Consider the following 21,436-nt stretch of genomic DNA (forward strand, 5'->3'; position numbering starts at 1 on the left):
AAATTTAAAATAAATTATAGTTACTCTGTACCGATCCCCCAAATATGGGATCAGGCCTCTATATTTTAATTTCCCCTATATTAAATGCATCGGTCGATTTTTATTTCAAAAAAAAAGAAATATTAAAAAATTTGAAGGAAAGGGAGTTTACAATCATTCCTTGAATTGCCTTCAATCTAAAGATAGAAATTTCAATTTATCAAATAAAATTTTAGTAAGTTAAATATATTTGTAAAGACCAGCGGGGACAATTGCCTTAGCAATCAGTTGAGTATTTAGTTTCTCCAATCCCCCCACGTCTTAAGCTATTATGTTCTCCACAGAAGCATTTTTGAAGAGCCTGCAACTTATCTCATTTCTACAGTTGTCAAATTTCCAACATTTTACCAAATAACCACTTTTTTGGAACCTAAACTACTCGGATGCATAGCATTTGTTCATATTAAATGTGTTTTTTTTTTGGGTATTTTTCCAACCAAAATACACAACTACGTGATGTTACATTTTTTGAACATGTAAAGTAAGAATTCAATTCAATCTATCAGTGTTTTAGGACAATGATTTTGCTAACTGGATATTGGTGGAAAGAGAAAACTTAGGAGGGAGGATCATCAGTGGTTCATCCCGCTCCCTTTCTGAAATGCCATCCCCATTGTGTATCCCAAGGCTCGACCAACTGGAATAGCAACAGCATTCCCAATTTGACAATACCTATAAATATAGAAACATAGAAACAAAGATTATATTTGTATAACTTGCTAAATCAAAATGTTCATAAAGTTCCCTTGCTTTTTTAAGACCGAATTTCTCTGTTCAATACGTAGCTTATAAGAGCTTATTCTCTTCTTTTCAAATAGCTGTATAATCTTAAAAGATCATTACAGTTAATTTTTTTAGATTTCAGCAAATGTAAAAAGCTTACCAAAATAATATTTAGAACAAAGCTAACATACCTCTCTTTAATTGTCCCGCGGAATCTATAATAGTCAGGAAAACCTTGCAGTCTTGCCCATTCCCGGACTGTGAGAAGCCGGTCTTGCTCTGGATGTAATGTTATTGGAACCCACCCATTGTTTGAAAAGTCAAAAAGGGTGGGCATCGAAAGTAGAAAGTAAGATTGGTTGGCAAGTTGGGTTAAAAGTTAGCATGGGATAATTGCAATTTTGGTCCCTAATTGTATAGGGACATTGCAAGTTGATTATTGAAACTCAACTATAAATAGGCCTAACCATTTCTTACTTTCTTCATCCCAAAATTGCCATTCTCTACTCAAGGCATTATTCTCTCTCACTATTTGTAAATTTCACTTGTAATTTTTGGAGTGAAATATATTTGGTAGTGTCCGAGGACGTAGGCAAAATGTGTTGAACCTCGTTAAAATTCTGGTGTTCTTTATTATTTATTTTGCATATTTTGTGAATATGATTGTAGTGATTTATTGTGTTATTAAATTACGATAGAGGGATATTCTGGCTAGGAAAGACTTGGTATTTAAGTGATCTTTGTGATCTACCTTTCTTTTCTGAGAATTGAACTTAGTGTGATTTTTTAGTACAATATTTTTACTCTTTCACACGCTTCTGCGCAACAATTGGTATCAGAGCCAGATTCGTACTTGGGGAATATGACCATTTACGACACTATTCACGTATACGATACTATTCACGTATATGGTACTATTATGTATACAGTACTGTTCACGTATACAGTAGTTAGGATTGAGGAGAAAAATGGCAGCAGCATTGTCATCAGCAAGGACTACTGTGACAAATGCAAAATTTGAAATAGAGAAATTTGACGGTACCAATAATTTTGGTATGTGGCAATGTGAGATCCTGAATGTCTTATTTCAGCAAGAGCTAGATATAGCCCTTGAAGAAAAACCTGACAAGATGGATGACAAGGAGTGGGCCAAGATCAATAGACATGCGTGTGGTACAATCCGCCTATATTTGGCCAAAGAACAGAAGTACTCTGTCATGAAGGAGACATCAGCGAAGATGTTATGGGATACACTGAAAGAAAAGTTTCTAATGAAAAGTCTTAAAAATAGGCTTTACATGAAAAAAAAACTTTATCGATTTACGTATGTACCCGGTATGTCGATGAATGACCATGTGAACTTATTCAATAAAATTTTAGCAGACTTGCTAAATTTGAATGAGAAATTTGAAGATGAAGACAAGGCATTATTGTTGTTAAATTCCCTTCCTGATGATTATGATCATCTTACCACCACATTGCTTCATAGGAAGGACACGATCACATTTGATGCAGTCTGTAGTGCATTGTATAGATCTGAGACTCAAAAAAAAGATAAAAGAGATCACAGAGATACAACTGCAGAAGTCTTAATAGTAAGAGGTCGTTCACACAGCAGCAAATCTGGTAGAAGGAGAAAGTCCAAAGGGAGACCCGCCAAAGATGAATGTGCATTTTACCGTAAAAAAGGGCATTGGAAAAAGAATTGTCCTAAGCTACAAAAAGGCAATGCTATTTCTAATGCATGTGTAGCGGAGCATGATGAGGAATCAGACTTTAGCTTGGTTGGCATGGCAATGGCATGTCAAATAGATGAGTGGATTTTGGATTCAGGATGTACTTACCATATGTGTCCTAATAAGGACTGGTTTTCTAGTCTTAAAGAGCTAGAAAGTGGAATTGTTCTTATGGGCAATAATAGTGCTTGTAAGACAATGAGAGTGGGTACAGTCCAATTGAAGAATCACGACGGCTCAATCCAAGTCTTGACAGATGTTCGCTACGTACCTAGCTTGAAGAAAAATCTCATCTCATTAGGGGCCCTAGAATCTAAATGGCTCACAATCACTTTGAGAGATATATTACTAAAAGTAGTAGCTGTGCAATTGATGGTGATGAAAGGCACAAGAAGAAATAACTTGTACTTTTTAAATGGAAGTACAGTTATTGGATCAACATCAATAGTTTCTACAAAAGATGTAGATTCAGAGGCTACCAGATTATGGCATATGCGATTGGGACATGCTGGTGAAAAAGCTTTGCAGACTTTGGCGAAACAAGGCTTGTTGAAAGGTGCAAATTGAAATTCTTTGAACATTGTGTTCTGGGCAAGCAGACGAGAGTAAAATTTGGTCCAGCAATTCACAATATGAAAGGAATTCTGGACTACGTTCACAGTGATGTGTGGGGACCTACCAAAGTGGCTTCTTTAGGAGGTATGCACTATTTTGTTACTTTTGTTAATGATTATTCAAGAAACGTATGGGTATATCTAATGAAAAGAAACAGTGAAGTTTTGGATGTATTTCTGAAATGAAAAAAGATGGTGGAGACTTAGACTGGTCGAAAGGTCAAACAACTTCGATCAGATAATGGCACTGAGTACAAAAATGATCCATTTCTACAAGTATGTCAAGATGGGGGCATTGTGCGACACTTCACTGTTCGGGATACACCACAGTAGAATGGGGTGGCAGAACGCATGAATCGAACTATACTGGAGAAAGTTCGATGTATGTTGTCCAATGCTGGATTGGGCAAGGAATTTTGGGTTGAGGCAGTTACATATGCGTGCCATCTAATTAACCGTTTGCCATCAGCTGAAATAAATGGAAAAACTCCTATGGAGATGTGGACTGGTAAATCTGCTACTGATTATGATTCTTTACATGTATTTGGTTCCACTGCATATTATCATGTAAAAGAATCTAAGTTAGACCCAAGAGCAAAGAAAGCATTATTCTTGGGTATAACTGATGGAGTAAAAGAATACCGTCTCTGGTGTCCTGATACAAGATTGTTTTCAGTAGAGATGTGACTTTTGATGAATCAACCATGTTAAAGTACAAGGATTCACAAAAGGATGACAAAACCAGTAGTACTTTGCAACAGGTGGAGCTTGAAAAGGTTAACGATGATCCAGCTAATATTGAAGGGACAAATGATGAAGAGATTCCTACCCAAGAACCTCTACAGCAACAAGATTCAATTGCATATAGGAGGCCAAGAAGAGAGATTCGTAAGCCTGCTCGCTTTGATGATATAGTGGCCTATGCACTTCCAATTGCAGATGATGATATTCCTTCTACTTACACAAAAGCAATAAGTAACCCTGATGGTGTAAAGTGGAAGCAAGCAATGAATGAAGAAATGCAGTCTCTTCATAAAAATAGGACCTGGGAGTTGGTGACACTACCCAAGGGAAAGAAGGCAATTGGATGCAAATGGGTATATGCAAAGAAGGAAGGATTTCCTGGTAAAAATGAAATTCGATACAAGGCTAGATTGGTAGCAACGGGTTACGTTCGAAAAGAAGGAATAGACTATAATGAAGTGTTTTCTCCAGTTGTGAAGCATTCATCTATACGGATTTTGCTAGCCTTGGTTGCGCAATATGATCTCGAACTAGTTCAACTTGATGTGAAGACTGCGTTTTTACATGGTAATTTGGAAGATGAAATCTATATGACTCAGCCAGATGGATTCAATGTTGCTGGAAAAGAAAATTGGGTTTGCAAACTGACAAAGTCGCTTTATGGATTGAAGCAATCTCCGATGCAGTGGTACAAGCGATTTGATCAATTCATGAAAGGGCAAAGGTACACAAGAAGTAAATTTGATCATTGCGTGTATTTTCAGAAGCTACAAGGAGGAACTTTCATATACTTGCTATTATATGTTGATGATATGCTAATAGCATCTAAGAGCAAAATTGAGATTGAAAGATTGAAGACTCAACTCAATCTCGAATTTGAGATGAAAGATCTAGGAGAAGCTAAAAAGATTCTCGGCATGGAAATATAGAGAGATAGAGCTCATAATAGAGTTAGCTTGTCTCAGAAGCAGTATTTGAAAAAGATACTACAGCAGTTTGGCATGAACGAACAGACAAAACCTGTAAGTACCCTGTTGGCTTCTCATTTCAAGCTTTCTGCACAACTATCTCCTTCGACGAATACAGAACGAGAATACATGTTGCAAGTTTCGTATTCTAATGCAGTGGGTAGCTTGATGTATGCAATGGTGTGTACAAGACCCGACATTTCACAGACAGTTAGTATAGTGAGCAGGTATATGCATAATTCTGGAAAAGGACATTGGCAAGCTGTGAAATGGATTCTATGGTATATTCAGAAGACCGTGGATGTTGGATTACTGTTCAAGCAGGATAATACACTTGATAAAGGTGTTATTGGGTATGTTGATTCTGAATATACCGGTGATTTGGACAAGCGAAAATCAACCACCGGTTATGTGTTTACACTTGCTTGAGGACCAATAAGTTAGAAGTCTACACTACAGTCTACAGTTGCGTTGTCAACCACAGAATCCGAGTACATGGCTGTAACAGAGGCTGTAAAGGAGGCTATTTGGTTACAAGGTATGACTAAAACCTTGGGATTGGTCCAGGAGCATATTAACGTGTATTGTGATAGTCAAAGTGCTATTCATTTAGCAAAGAATCAAGTTTATCATGCACGTACAAAGCATATTGACATACGCTTCCAGTTTGTGCGAGAAATTATTGATGAGGGGAAAATTTATCTTTAGAAGATCAAGACTGCAGATAATCCCGCAGATATGATGACCAATGTGGTAACAGTAACCAAGTTTGAACATTGTTTGAACTTGATTAATATCCTGCAAGTTTAACAGTTGAAGAAGGCACTATCAAGTATTGTTGTCAAAGGCAGAAAGAATTGTGTGAAGATAAGATTATCTTAATCAAATCTTCAATGTGGAGATTATTGGAACCCACCAATTGTTTGAAAAGTCAAAAGGGGTGGGCACCGAAAGTAGAAAGTAAGATTGGTTCACAAGTTGGGTTAAAAGTTAGCATGGGATAATTGCAATTTTGGTCCCTAATTGTATAAGGACATTGCAAGTTGATCATTGAACCTCAACTATAAATAAGCCTAACCATTTCTTACTTTCTTCATCCCATAATTGTCATTCTCTACTTAAGGCATTATTCTCTCTCACTATTTGTAAATTTCACTTGTAATTTTTGGAGTGAAATATATTTGGTAGTGCCCGAGGACGTAGGCAAAATTTACTGAACCTTGTTAAAATTCTGGTGTTCTTTATTATTTATTTTGCATATTTTGTGAATGTGATTATAGTGATTTATTGTGCTATTAAATTACGATAGAGGGATATTCTGGCTAGGAAAGACTTGGTATTTAAGTGATCTTTGTGATCTACCTTTCTTTCCTGAGAATTGAACTTAGTGTGATTTTTCAGTACAATATTTTTACTCTTTCACACGCTTCCGGCAATAAATGTTGCCTACACAACTCCTAAAACTCACAAGCAAATCCAAAGGACTAGTAAATGTGTAATCTTACATACTAAACTAGTGCAAAGTGAAACTTGGTTGTGACAAAAAGGTGCAGGTAGAACAGTCGGCATTGTCTCATCCCACCATAATCTTGCAAATGGTCTGCACATATATCAACAACATTAGTTCCTCTATTTTCCTCTCTCTCTCTCTCTATATATATATATATGTATATATCTATTTTGGAGTATGAGGGGTTGTTGAAATAAGACAGGCTGCCAAAAAAGCCTAACCTTTTAGATTTTCCTTGTTTCAAGGTAAAGACATAATCAGGTACCTACACAAATGAAAGAGAACTAACATTAGCAATCAGTTTTTCCATTTAGGCATAGTTTATTACAGTGTTGGGAAAATGAATTCTTGTTTCATTCTCTTTCTGCACTAGATTCATTTTTGTGCTTTCCTAGTAAAGAGATAACATAGAATAAATAGCTGTTTCATCAAGTTTGCAAAGAGACAATGAAAGATGATAAAGAAACACCACTACAGAAAATGTCCCACGCGTTGAGATGCATTCACAAAGAACAAAGATAAAAAGGCCATCCAGGTAAAACCCAAACAAGCATGTGCTTACATATGAATATCCAGTACATAGATGAACAAAGAAGTGGAAGCTCTGTTGCTTGGATGGGAAAAGAAGACACTCACCAATGGCTTTCCAGATGGTAAAAACTGTTGTTCCTGTGTTCGATCCCTCCTAACCACATTGTTTGTTCCAACAATTACACCAGGGAGGTCTCAAAAATTTGCCCTCTGTAAACACATCTAAATTAGGGGAAAAAGATCAGAAGGGAAAAAAGTGGCAATGTCAATTGGAGTTACAAAACCTTTCTCTTTCGAATCAGACAAACTCTATATAATCATCCTCAGATAACGGAGAAGGCCGATGGTCATACAATAGGTTCATTATTCTTTTGGTACCATTTAATTCAGAACCAATCATCTCTGCAAAGCCAGGAAAAAAGAAAAAATGTAAATGGATGACAATTAGAGGTAACAATAAAGAGGATCTGTGCTTGGCTCTGTGTCCCTCTCTTCTGTGATATACAACAAATGGGTGATGTGACTAATATTCTTTGGTTCACAATAAGAAGAACATGAGCAACATTTAAACAGAAACAAATACTGGTTTACTAGATATGCTCCATATGTCCAACTCTATGGCCACGCTTACTTGAATTAGCATTTGAAATGCTGACCAAAATGCTGCATCATGAATTTGCATATGTCCGAAGAATTCCAAATTCTAGACCCAAGATCCACGATGCATGCTTGTACATAATTTTTCATCCTGAGACTTCAGTGTAAAGTTTTTCACTCCCAACAACAAATGTTGTACAGGTTGTCAAGAAATTAACTAACCAGCATACCTACTAAAAACCTATAGATTACCAGACATGAGACTGCACACAAGTATCAAACTTTTACTTGCTTTTAGTTCTAGGCTCCAATCAAGTTTTCCTCTATAGTTTTGCAACTTCCTTGTGTCTTACAATTACCAGACACTTGTTTTGGGATGGTTATTGGTGAAAATTGTACCTAACCTAGGTTCACATTCCAATGACTTTCCTTATGCTTGTTCTATTAGTTCTTCATGCCAAAATTGAGTTTTGGTCAGAAAGCAGTTTGATTACAGCCCACTGACAGTAAAATGTCCTTGTTTCACAGTAAAATTATGAGCTGTTATCTTCAACTTAACTGGCAAAGACTGCAACTTAATAGCCACCAGTTGTTGATCCTACAACATCCAACCACTTCGCCTACCAGTTGATGCAAGCTTACATCTCCATATACAGAAAAAGAAACACTTAAGAACCTAAGTACCTATTCTCAGATTTTCCAGAGGTCATATAAGCAACTATACTATAATTATTCATTTCGTTCTGATAGACATGGATTAGAATTATTCCAATAAACAAGCAAAAACTTGTAACACACTGGATTTCCTACATATTATACCACATTTCTTATAAACTTCATATTAGGCACCTATTATGCGCCTTGGCGTAAGATCTAGTCACAGGTCTAGACGAGAAAGTATCATTGCTTTGACCTATGGTTACTCAAAGGCAGATTCGTCTTTGACTGAACCCCCTTCCCAAACTAACGTTTGTGATAAAAAATAAACTCCCCTTTTATTTCATATTGGCAGCCTTTTTATAGGCTGTTAATTACAAAGAAAAATCCTAATCTAATTCCTAATTTAAAGTCCTAATAGAATTCCTAATTTAAAATTTATAATGAAATAAAAAACCTAGTAAAACTAAAACTCTTACAGAAATTAAATAAATGTAGAATTCTAATTCCTATTCCTCCGTTGATATTGTTTTCCAATGAAAACATCTATATCATTACTCCCCTTCTCGGAGTTGAGCTTGTCCTCAAGCTCAAATTCAAGATAAGCTGCTCAAAAATTATCAATTGGTTCCCAAGTGGCATCTTCTTGAGGACATCCTGCCCATTGCACTAATAGTTCCCGCCGACCCCAATTAAGCCTGGTATTAATAATAGCTTGTGGAGTAGGCAAGGCCTTGCCATCATATACTAAGGGCAAGTCTCCTACTACATCTGGTTGAGGTCCCTTATATTCTTTTAGGAAAGAAACATGAAATACATCATGTATTCTGCTGCCTGTAGGTAATTTAAGCTGATAGGCCACTGATCCTATTTTGTTCAAGACTTTAAAAGGACCAAAATATTTTGGCAATAACTTGTGATGCTTTTGTTTAATTATCGTCAATTGTCGATACTGTTGAAGCCGTAACCAAACCCAATCCCCGACTTTAAAATTCAACTCTTTGTGCCCCAAATCATAAGTGGCTTTCATTCGTTGCTGAGCTTGCAAGAGTCTATCCTAAGCATTGTGTAAAAGTGCATCCCTATATTGTAGAGCCTTATCCACAGCTTCAATCATTGTAGAACCAGCTGAATAGGAGAGAAGTCGAGGTGGATCCCTACCGTATACTAATTAGAAGGGAGTGGCCTTTAGGGCAGTGTGATATGAGGTGTTGTAGCAATACGCAGCCCATGGAACCCAATCGACCCACTGTCGTGGACGATCACTAGATATGCATCGTAGGTACATTTCTATTGTTCGATTAACTACCTCTGTCTGACCATCAGATTGGGGATGGTATGCTAAGGAAAAAGTGAGCTTAGAACCACTTTGACGAAATAATTCCTTCCAAAACAGGCTGAGGAAAACTTTATCACGGTCTGAAACTATGGATTCTGACAAGCCATGAAGTCAGAATACCTCTGCAAAGAAGACAGTAGCAACAGATATAGCAGTAAATGGATGGGACAAAGGTAAAAAATGAGCGTATTTCGACAGTCTATCCACAACCACCATAAGTACCGATTTCCCTTTTACTTGGGTAAGACCCTCCACGAAATCCATAAAAATATCAGCCCAAAAATGTTGTGGTATTGGAAGAGGTTGAAGTAAACCTGCGGGCTGTAAATTTTGCCATTTGTGGCGTTGGCATACTAAACAATGTTGCTTAAATTCTGAGGCTGCAAGCTTCATTCATTTCTAAAAAAAATCTTGGCGAAGACGATGCAATGTTTTCAATTCCCCTTCATGTGCCATAGCATGTATAGAGGAGATAAGAGTGGGAATAATTGGTGAGGTAGGTAAAAGGTACAACCTCCCTTTGAAAAAAATCAACCCATCTTGTGCAACCCAATCGGGCCCCAACTCTCATTGTAGAATTCTTTGCTGGAGTTGTGATAATTCTGGGGAAGCTTCTATTTCTCGTCTGATGGCTTTAAGAATTTTAACTTGAGGGAATGAAACAGTCATGAGGTGTGGTAAGTCTTCGTCTTTTCTAGATAAAGCATCTGCAGCCCTATTCAACTTTCCTGCTTTATATTCCACTCAGAAATTAAACCCCATTAGCTTGCTGATCCAATGTTGTTGTGGGGATGTCGTAAGTCGTTGGTCTAACAAATACTTAAGACTGAAGTGATCAATACGGATGAGGAAATGCTTTCCCCAAAGATAGGGTCGTCAATGAGTCACTGCCTTTGCCAAACCAATTAATTCACGTTCGTAGGCAGCCAACTTAAGGTGTCGATCTGCAATCTTGCAACTGAAAAAGGCAATGGGGTGTCCCTTTTGCTGTAGTACAGCTCCAAACCCGCTGTCCGAAGCATCACATTCAACCACAATTTCCTCTATAAAGTTGGGTAATTGCAAAACTGGGGCTGCTGAAAGAGAAGTTTTTAATTGGGTGAAAGCAACATCGGCTTCCTTAGTCCAGTTAAAGGCATTTTTCTTTAGAAGAGATGTTAAGGGTGCAGCCACTTGTCCATAATTCTTGATGAATTTTCTGTAATATCCTGCCAACCCAAGAAAGCCTCGTAGAGCCTTGGTAGTTTTAGGAGTTGGCCAATCGGTGACATCTTTAATTTTAGTGTGATCAACCTCGACTCCTTCACCATGGATGACATGATCGAGATAGGTTACCTGAGACTCTCCAAAGAAACACTTGGATTTCTTTAAGAACAATATATTATCCCGCAAAAGTTCAAAAACTAATCTTACATGATGCATATGTTCAGTCCATGTTTTGCTATAAATTAATATGTCATCAAAGAAGACTAAAACAAACTTACGCAAGTAAGGGCGAAAAATGTCATTCATCAAACTCTGAAATGTGGAAGGGGCATTGGTAAGCCCGAATGGCATGACAAGAAACTCAAAGTTTCCATGGTGGGTTTGGAAGGCTGTCTTTTCCACATCAGTAGTTGACATTCTAATTTGAAAATATCCCGATCGTAAATCCAATTTTGTAAAATATTTTGCCCCATGAAGTTCGTCCAACAATTCATCCACGACAGGAATCGGATATTTGTCTTTAACAGTGCAAGCATTAAGCTCTCGATAATCGATGCAAAAATGCCATGACCCGTCATGCTTCTTTACGAATAGTACTGGAGAAGAGAATGGTGATCTACTGGGTCGAATGATTCCTTGTTGTAACATTTGGTCACACTGCTTCTCAATATCATCCTTTTGAAAATGTGGATATCGATAAGGCCCGACTACAATTGGTCTCGTTCCTGGTTTGAGAGTTATACGATGGTTACATTTGCGATTAGGAGGTAACCCAGACGGTTCTTGGAATAAATGCGCAAATTCTACCAGTAGCTTATCTAATACTATATTAGTTAAATCCTGTCCCTGTATCAAGCTGAGTCGTGGAACTTCCTCTGGGGGCTGCCATTGCCAGAGTATCTTCTTCTTGTTTACTACAAATTGCATAATTAAGGAGCTGAAATCCCATAAAATTGGACCAAGGGTACACAACCATTTAACCCCCAAAATCATATCAAACCCTTCTAATGGTATTGTATAAAAATCAGCTTGAAAGTTGTCATTGGCCACAACGAACTGTACTGATTTACAAATGCCAATGTTAGGAACCCGTTCTTCGTTTGCCACACATAACCCGTTCTCCGTTTGCCACACATACTTGCAACCCCATTTTCTTTTGTATTTTCAGTCCCAATCTTGGCACTAGACCTTCGCGTAGAAAGTTATGTGTATTGCCTGAATCAACGAAAACTAACACTGTTTTTCCTGACACCTTTGCTGGTAGTTGCATAATAGATGAATTGCAAGTTCCTCTAATGGCATGTAAGGAAATTTCAAGATCATCTACCTTATCATTTTGCTCATCTTCAATATCTGGTACTTCTATCTAAAATAGCATTTTACATTTGTGCCCCATGGAGTAAGACTCGTCACAATTATAACACAATCCCTTAGCCCTTCTCTCTGCCATCTCTGCTCGTGTCAATCTTTTGATAAATGGTGCGGAAGAACCTATTTTGCTATTATTCCCCATTGGTTTCGTTGTTTGTCCTCCTCCCTTTGCAAAGCTCTTAGTTGTTAGAATAATGGAATTGCTACCAGTGTTTTGGGAAGCTGACCAGTTTAGATTGGTTTGAGATAACATCTTGGAAGAGACTTTTTGTTTTCGTTCCAAAGCTCGAGCCATATTCATTGCAACTCCAAGATTTCCCGGTTGTTGCATCTCGATATCAATTTTAAGTTCCTCTACTAATTCGGGAGTAAAAAGGTTTACTTGTTGTCGAGGTTTAAGATCAGTAGTCCTAGCCAGTAGTGATTGAAATTGACATTGATATTCTTCTACCGTCCCAGTTTGTCTCAAGTTTGCAAGTTCCCCCAAGGGGTTATTACTCATAGGTGGTCCAAACTTGACATGACAACACTCTCTAAAGCGCTCCCAATCTAGATTTGCCTCCTCTTCCTCGATTTGATCAAACCACAATTGTGCTTCTCCTAAGAGATGGAATGAAACTAAGCCGACTTTGTCTTCTTCGTTGGTCCGCTGATTGCCAAAAAAAATTTCGCATCTTTTTAACCATCCTAAAGGATCACCAACACCATCATAAGTGGAAAATTCCATCTTGGAGTATCTTGGCACCATGCCCCCACCGTGTTATGAATCTGAATTTCTTTTCTTGCCTCCACTGCTGCCTTGTTCTTCATTATTTTTTTCTAAATTCTCTTTCGTTATCTTTTGGACCGAAAGAGATAAAATCGCCATCTACTCCTCTAATGCTTATTGTCTTGTAGCCATTTGTTCCATAAATGCCTCCAGCTTGGCTGTCAAAGTTTTTTCGTCACCCATGACAGCTGGCTCTGATACCAAGTTATTATGCGCCTTGGTGTAAGATCTAGTCACAGGTCTAGACGAGAAAGTATCATTGCTTTGACCTATGGTTACTCAAAAGCAGATTCGTCTTTGACTGAACCCCCTTCCCAAACTAACGTTTGTGATAAAAAATAAACTCCCATTTTATTTCATATTGGCAGCCTTTTTATAGGCTGTTAATTACAAAGGAAAATCCTAATCTAATTCCTAATTTAAAGTCCTAATAGAATTCCTAATTTAAAGTTTATAAGGAAATAAAAAACCTAGTAAAACTAAAACTTCTAAAGAAATTAAATAAATGTAGAATTCTAATTCCTATTCCTCCGTTGATATTGTTTTCCAATGAAAACATCTATATCAGCACCACATTCAAAAGCAGACATTAAGGCCCAAATCAGTTGCATTACCAATAAAAATTTCCATCAAAAGACCCTTCACTTTTACCAAAAGAAAGAAAAAGAAACAGAAAGAAAGTACAAATTTATTAATCTAGAACTGACATATAAGAGAGATCATCGGGCATAAAATCTTTTAAGACCCCATCAAATGGCCAATTATTTTGGCCTTAGAGAACTGCCACAAAATACTCAGATATACATACGAGGGAAAAAAAGCTAGTTATACAACAAGAAATTTAGCCATTGAAATATGAGATGATCCCAAGGGTAAAGGAAATTTTAAAAGAAAAATTACTATATTCACTTGATCTTATATATCTTTGAAAGTCAGTTTCAGGAGGCTTTTCATATGTCATTTTTTCGCGGGCTTCATTATTTGCAACCTGCAAAGCAGCTAACTTATTAAGAAGAACAGAATACTGCTAAATCTAAGAAGAGGTTGAATCAGTAAAACAAAAATATGATAACTACAGGTGGAAGATCAGAAAAGTAATCACGAAGAACAAGAGCATCTTCCAGCTGACGGGGTTGGCCTTCATCATATGCAACTGTATTACGCTGCACAAGACAAACAGAATTATATGGATGGAACATTACTGGTTCAAGCATTCTAAGGGAAAAAACAGCAACCTCAAACTCAGCAGGATACCCATATCTGACAATAACATCATGAGTAGGAAGTGGAATCTGTGGAAGTTTCTGCAGACACCAAATTACCACAAACACCCCCCACCCAAATAGGGGGAAAAAAGAGTAAACCAGGGGCAGTTAGATCACCAGCAAGACCAAAATCATTAAATCTACAGGTGATAATAACACTAATCCAAAGTCAGGGACAGTCAGGAGTGCTGTAATTCAATTTTATGCAAAAACTTGAGAGTAGTAACCTCACTAGAATGTGCTCCAAACAAAAAAACACGCAACTGAAATTGAGGAAGACCATAACAACCAGCCGCAACTATTCCAAGCCTTGCTTGGTATTTCATAAGTACCAACCTACTTAAAGTATATCTTCCAAGAGAAGCCTTGTCAAGTCTCAGCATATCAACCACATTTTCCATTAAAACAAACTTAGGTTTTAAGTATTCCACTATGTCCATGAAGACCACGATTTGACGATTTTTTTCATCATCCAGTGAAGAATCAACATTTCTATGGCGATTATAACCACTTATCTCTTGGCATGGAGGGCCACCACAAATAACATCAACATCCCCCTGATTGAATTAATTCATTAAAGAGGAATCATTCATAACAAATATTCCAACTATTACAATACTCTAGATTAAGCATCCACCAGCACATCTGATTAAAGAAAACTTACACGGAGGGGCAAGATTTTAGACCTGAATCCATTTGTTACAAATTCCTGAATACAATAAGTAAATAATAGCCTAATTCAAGAATGGAATGATGGCAGCAATTACGATACCTTAAGCCTTCAATTGGTTCCCATGTATCATCACTTGCAGTATAAACCCTTCCAGCAGACCTAACAAAAGAGATATTAGCACGAGCCAATCTCCACTAAACTATGACATGAAACAAAAAATGACTGAATAACAGTAGAATAGATTGACACAAACAAAAATCAATTAGATTACAAACAAAAACTCACAAAAGGCATGAAAGGAACTACCATCACATTATATAGATCAAATAGACCACCTTAAACTTTAGACCATGGTTGCCTGTGTTGCAGGGATCTCCATAACAAATATCAACGAGACTGGAAACTTCATGTTCATCAGGAGGAGTATCAGAACCCTTTGCAGAACTAGCATTATTCCAGACAGTTTCGGAGATTTTCGATCTTGATGGATATGTTCTTTCTAAATTTTTAACTCTATATTGTTTGCAAAGCTTTTCCCATTCCTTCAGTAGTTGAAGAAAATCATCAGCAGCTTCATTCCTGACCTATATAACGAGAGCAAAAAGATAGTATTATCTGCCACTAAAGATTTGGGGGCATGCCAAATGAAGTTGTAAGGCAACGATGCTCACATGTGCCTCTGGATGACTTAATTTCAAGCTTTCACATGCCGACTTATCACTGTCAGCTGCCCATTTCTAAAATGCAGAATGTAAGGTACATGATAAAATAATTTTATTGCTGAATGAATCATCAAATACGAGGTTATCAGTGACTGGATGAAATACCGCCACTAGATCATTGCACAAAGCTTTTGCACGAAGGCATAAACCAGTTGACATTCCACCACAACCAGAGTAAAGATCTAGTTGCGTGAGTTGTGCCTTGTAAGTTTCAAAACTAGGAATATTTGCTGAAAAGGCAGGAGTCGTAGGGAAAACCTCCTTGTAGCACTTTGAGGAATTGTGGCTCTTGAAAGAATTATCTTAAAATATATCTATATATATATAAAGAGAGAGTTATTAGCATTATGATTCTCATTTATCAGAATATTTAACCTTTCTCTAACCAGATTATGTTTCCATGATCAGCACCCTTTCCTCTCTCAAGAAACACAAACATAGTTAATATGGAAGTTAAACTCCATTACCATCACAAAAAGAAGCTTACCAGTTGGCAAGGTGCAGAATGTTGAATAATCCACACAAGACTCCATGTCAAAGTAGAAATCAGATCGGGGAAGAGAATTTGACTTTGAACCAAACTGCAACGAGTTATAGAATAACAATAAATAAATCCAAAATTTCCAACAACATAGTTCTGATAAAGATCAAATGAAGTGGACAAAATATAAAGAAAATTTATAAATGCTATTCATAAACAGTTAGAATAGTAAAAAGGCAAAAAAAACAGGAGTAAATTAAGATTGCAAGAAGCATACCTTGGGTGATATTTGAGTAACACTAACTTTTGAAATAATGCAATCTATGAGATTCTCATTCACTAGGGTTGAATAACATAGACGTCTTTCGTCATGAAGAGCAGCCTCTTGTTTCATAACCTTTGCATGATGCGCAGAACAGAAGCAACAAAGGTCAGGATAAGAAATAGTGCATGGCCTAAATAAATATTACTTTCAGTACTTACTGTATCTTCAGCTCTATAAAACCACTGGACTCAAATAATTTTCTCCATCTGTTGTTTTAAAAAATTCTAATATCCTGCCAATGTGGTGTTTTGCTTCTTCACCCTGCAAAAAATCCTTATCCCATGAGAATTTGCTTGCTTCAATTGCCATATTATTGAAATTTAGAAGTGCCATAGGCAGACAAGAAGAAAAGGATTAGAAGAGAGACCACGTAAACTTGATTTGCTCAACATTAATTAAGAGAACCTAAATGTATATATACAAATTTTAAAACACACCATGTGTTGATCACATTTACCTTAATATAAACACAATCCCCAAGATTTATGGTACATCCATCAATTTCAGCTTGAGCATAATGGCATTCCACATTCCAAACTATCTTGTCTTCATCATCATCATCATCACTATCACAATAGGAACTGGGGTTAGAAGCCCAAGAAAGAATTTGAGATCAATGCTAAATCAAGATAACAAAAACCACTAAACAGAGGGAGCTCATAAAGGTTACTTACTCCAATGATTTGTCTTTTCTGTTAGATTTTATATTCTGCAAAAGTACAAGATATTCGAAATCAGCATTGAAAAATGCAAAGTGGGTGCTATTTACTATTATTTCCAGTTCATCCCCCAACCATTCTCAGTAAAACTAACTGCTTACGAACATTATAACAGAAAATTACATGCACTGATAGTCCAGACTCCAAAGGAGCAAAACTTAAATGTGTAGTTAGTTACTAACCATTTTATCAATGTTGAATACTAAAAGATGTCATAATGCTTGCCAGTTAAAGCTCAAGCAAAATAAAGGGATATCAATCAACATCAGAAACGATTGGTAGAAGAATGGTCATTGGTCACTGTTTCAATCAGCCTAATCAATCAAAGAAATAGCATTAGCCAGTTTAGTTCATATCAATCACCTTCATTTCAATCGCCATCGCCACCTTTCTTTTGCTTTGCCATCAGGTATTGGATTGCCTATAAATATGGTGTAGTAGTTAATTTTAGCCCAGAGAAATAAATAAAAATATATATAAATAATAAAGTCTAAATAATAAATGTCCATTTACAAAACTCACATCAGTCTAAAATTTAAAACTCAAAATGAAACCCTAGCTCAAATCCTAGCCCACTATCTTAAACATTTTCAGCAAACAAAAAATTAGCCTTCTCTTCAGCCGCCGCTCCTCCTATGCGCGCCGACGCCAACCACCGCTCCTCCACGCTCCTCTGACACCTGCAAAGCAAGAGGAACACGCAAGCAAGAAGAAACAACGAAGAAAAAGACAAAAAAAAAAAGAGAAAACAAAACGAATATGGACAAAAACCGAATCTTGTATTCGATTATAAAGTTTCAAACATTAGTATGATGATGATGAAACGGCGCCCTTTGGTGTAATGGGGGAGTCTGTTCATTCTCCCTAAAAGGGATATTTATGTGATCGGTCCTTCTCCTTTGCAACCCCCATTCAATCAGGCCCTATTCTTTGTCTTATTTTGTTTTTTTTAAATTTAGCCCTCAGATCTTGTTTGGTTTTCTTTTTGATCCCTAATTAACTTTTCAGTATTTATACTTTTATACCCCAAATTTTAATTTGTTTTTAGCCATGTCCTAAATCTATTTAATTCATTTAACCCTTTTTTAAATGTTTCATTTATATATTATTTTAAATATTTTATATGTTATTTATTTATATCTATTCTAACTTATTTTAATGTACTGTTTATTCAAATTCTTATTATTTATTTTAACTTGCTTTGTGTATATATGTTTCTTTAATCTATTTTATATGTATTATTTATTTTTATTTCTTACCTATTATATATGTATACATATAGTTTATTTCAAGCTTTTTATATATTTATAATTCTTTAAAAATCTTTTTGTTATATATTTATTTCAAATTATTTTATATTTTAAGTTATTGTATATTATGTATTTTAAATAACTCTCTTTTTATTACCTTTGAACTGTTACTACTATAAAATATATTTATATTGTCTATTTTTAATTCTTTTACGTATTATATATTTTAAACTTCTTATTTATTACTTTTAAATTAACTTATATATTATTTATTTTAAAATTATTTTATATACCTTATTTTAAACCCATTCTACTTATTCCATATTATTTATTTTACACTTTTATTTATATATATTATCTATTTTAAAAATTACTTATAGGAATCTTTTTTTAATTTGCTTTGTGTAATATAGATTTTAAAATTTTTTTTACATTATTTATTTTAAACTTGCTTTATGCATTTCTCATTTTAAATTGTTTTATTATTTACTTTAAAATTTTATATATATTATCAATTTCAAATCGTTATATCCTTTTTACATATATACTAGTTATTTCTTAGATGTCTTGTATATTATTTATTTTAAGTTTCTTTTTACATAACATTTATTTTAAACTCATTCATATATTATTTATCTTAAATTATTTTACATATCATTCATTTTAAACTTTTCCCATATATTATTTATTTCAAACTTTCGCCTATATTACTTATTCTAAAATTTCTTATACATATATTCTATTTTTAAATTATTTTGTACATTGTTGATTAAATTTCTTTTTTCATTATTTATTTTAAATTCATTTCTTATCATTTTAAAATTTATTTTACGTTTTAGTCATTTTAGTTTGCGTTATAATATTTTTAATTCATTTGTCTTTGATTATTAATGATTAGTATTTAAGTGACATATGTTATGTGATTATTGCCATTGTGTGTAATATAATTAGTTTATTCGTATTTTCGTTATTGCCATTTGCTTGTATAATATTGTATTCGTGTTGTAATTCCGTACTCTATGTTATATTTTTGTTTTATCTAGTTTAAATCATATCATACATTAACCCAACATACTTGCCCGACTTGGATCGCTTGATTTTTTATTCCAAACAAATAACATACGTCGTTTAAATGCTGTATATGTTTCGCATTTTGGAACATCAAAGAATTGTGCCCTAATTTACGGGGTTTTAGTTCTCTCGTTGATTCTAAATAGCTAAATATCCTTTTGAGTTTTAAAATACACGGAATTCTAATTAAAATTAAAGACGACCTTGCGCTCGGTAATTCATGGTATTGTGTCCTAATTTATGGGATTTGATACTCCGATATCTCGAGATAAATAAATCTTTAGTAATTGTTTTGAGCTAATTCAAGCATTTAAAAAAACGATGTTAATAAAAAAGATCGTATTTTAAAATCCATTCTCGATTTTTAACTTTTGACATTAAGACATTAACTAATCAATTCGGTACCAATCTTTAAGCGTGTCGAGGGTGCTAATCCTTCCCCGCACGTAACCGACTCTCGAACTTATTCTCTTAAATTTCGTAGACCAAAAATGCCGTTTTAGTAAACTAAAATTGTTTTATTAAAACAAAGGTGATCCGATCACACCTAATAAAGATCGGTGGCGACTCTTATTTTAATTTTCGCTTTCAAATCAAGTCAATCCCATTTTCAAAAAAAAAGGTTTCGACATATGGCATCAGTCTTGGACCTCTTCTTCTTTCCTGAAAGAGACGAGCCCTTGGCTTTCTTTGAGAATGTTTCATCTGAGGTTCCCATATCTGATTCTGCTGATGAGATCTTAAATTTCTTGGAAGGCTGTTCATCACATGAATTGGATAATCTATTGGAAGAAGAGTTTATTTCAGCACCATCACCTTCAGCCAATAATGTAGAAAGTGAGGAAGGTGTTTTCAACTGCTTTTCATCAGACATTTCCCTCCTATGTTCTCTAAAAGATGCATTACTGTCGCCATTTTCTGTTGCGTGCACGGAACTGGCAGACAGTCCCAACCGCTTCTCTCCAGAAGAGCCCCTTTCATCCATATCCAATCTTGTAATAGAGACATCAGGGCAACCATTTTTAGTAGCCTGGCTAATTTTCAGAGATCTTCTTAACTGCGGTTCAATGGAAAGCCTCGAGTTAAGATCTTGAAATTTTCTCAAAGACCCATTACCACCACAATGTTCAGTCCCTGCAACAAATCTAGGAGACTTTCTCCTCTGCTTTTCATCAGAAAAGTTTGGGTCATTGCGCTTTGAAAGAACAGCTTCTTTATCCGTTCCAGAAGGTCTTGTTTCAGAGTAGGAACCATTCTCAGAGGATTTAAAGATAGTTTTTGAAGAGCAACCTTTGGTTTCAGGCGGGGCTGAACACAATCTTGGAGATCTCCTTAAGCCCATTCCATTGATTCTATCAATATTCATGATTTTAGCATCTTTATTTCCACTGCCGCAGAAGAAAGAAAAGCAATCAAAACTCCATTAACAATGACGCCAGAAGAAAAAAATTTAAAATGTGAGGAACACACGATGTAGAGCAAGATTGAGCATATGTGTAATATTAGTAAAATGCAGCTTCTCACTTTGACTTGAAGCTTTGGCTCTGCATAACCGATGAACAAGAATCCACACAGATGAAACTACCACTAAAAAAACGTTCATCATTCACTTGTAAAACATTTGAAAAACCCACCCAGAAAGATAGCAGCTGATAATCAAAGCAATCTATAAGTAGATTAAAGAAGCAATGTATTTTGTCATTTACATTGACCAAAAACAACTACAATGGAAACCTCACTTACAAGTGTAACCGTCTTTCAAAAACAGGAAAATGGTAAAAGCGTGGAATCTGACATCAGTGCACGCTCCGGCTCGCGGAAGATAAAAAAGGTAGTTGTATTTGTTAGGCTAAAATATTAAATAGTTATTTTTATTTGTATCAAGTTATATTTAAAATGTTACGTTTTAGTCATTTACGTTATTGTGTTATAACATTTCAATCATTAAGCGTTAATTTTCATTAATGGGGTAACGGTAAGCTGACCTGGCACGTTAAATCATTATTTCAAACAAAAATTTTTGGTTAAATTATACAATTGGTCCCTATATTTTTTTTCATTTTGAGCAATTTAAATTTTTTTCTTTTTATTTATTTATTTTCTTTTTCTTCTTCTCCATTATTTTT

General features: G+C 35.5%; 1 protein-coding gene and 2 pseudogenes across 1 annotated transcript; all 3 read right to left on the minus strand.

The window, feature by feature from the left end:
• Positions 1 to 403: 403 nt before the first annotated feature.
• On the minus strand, positions 404 to 1,075 carry LOC121205070 (DNA (cytosine-5)-methyltransferase CMT2-like; annotated as a pseudogene).
• A 5,114-nt stretch (positions 1,076 to 6,189) lies between these two features.
• Positions 6,190 to 17,885, minus strand: LOC107929439 (DNA (cytosine-5)-methyltransferase CMT2-like; annotated as a pseudogene).
• LOC121205071 (uncharacterized) lies at positions 17,570 to 21,136 on the minus strand. The gene is made up of 3 exons (XM_041075997.1): positions 20,835 to 21,136; positions 19,961 to 20,698; positions 17,570 to 17,669 (listed from the first exon to the last, which is right to left on the minus strand). The coding sequence occupies exons 1-3, from the start codon at positions 20,858 to 20,860 to the stop codon at positions 17,570 to 17,572; spliced, it is 864 nt and encodes a 287-aa protein (XP_040931931.1). The 5' UTR covers positions 20,861 to 21,136.
• Between the last annotated feature and the right edge of the window lie 300 nt (positions 21,137 to 21,436).

The sequence above is a fragment of the Gossypium hirsutum genome, chromosome A08 (assembly GCF_007990345.1).
Source record: "Gossypium hirsutum isolate 1008001.06 chromosome A08, Gossypium_hirsutum_v2.1, whole genome shotgun sequence".
Classification (NCBI taxonomy): Eukaryota; Viridiplantae; Streptophyta; class Magnoliopsida; order Malvales; family Malvaceae; genus Gossypium; species Gossypium hirsutum.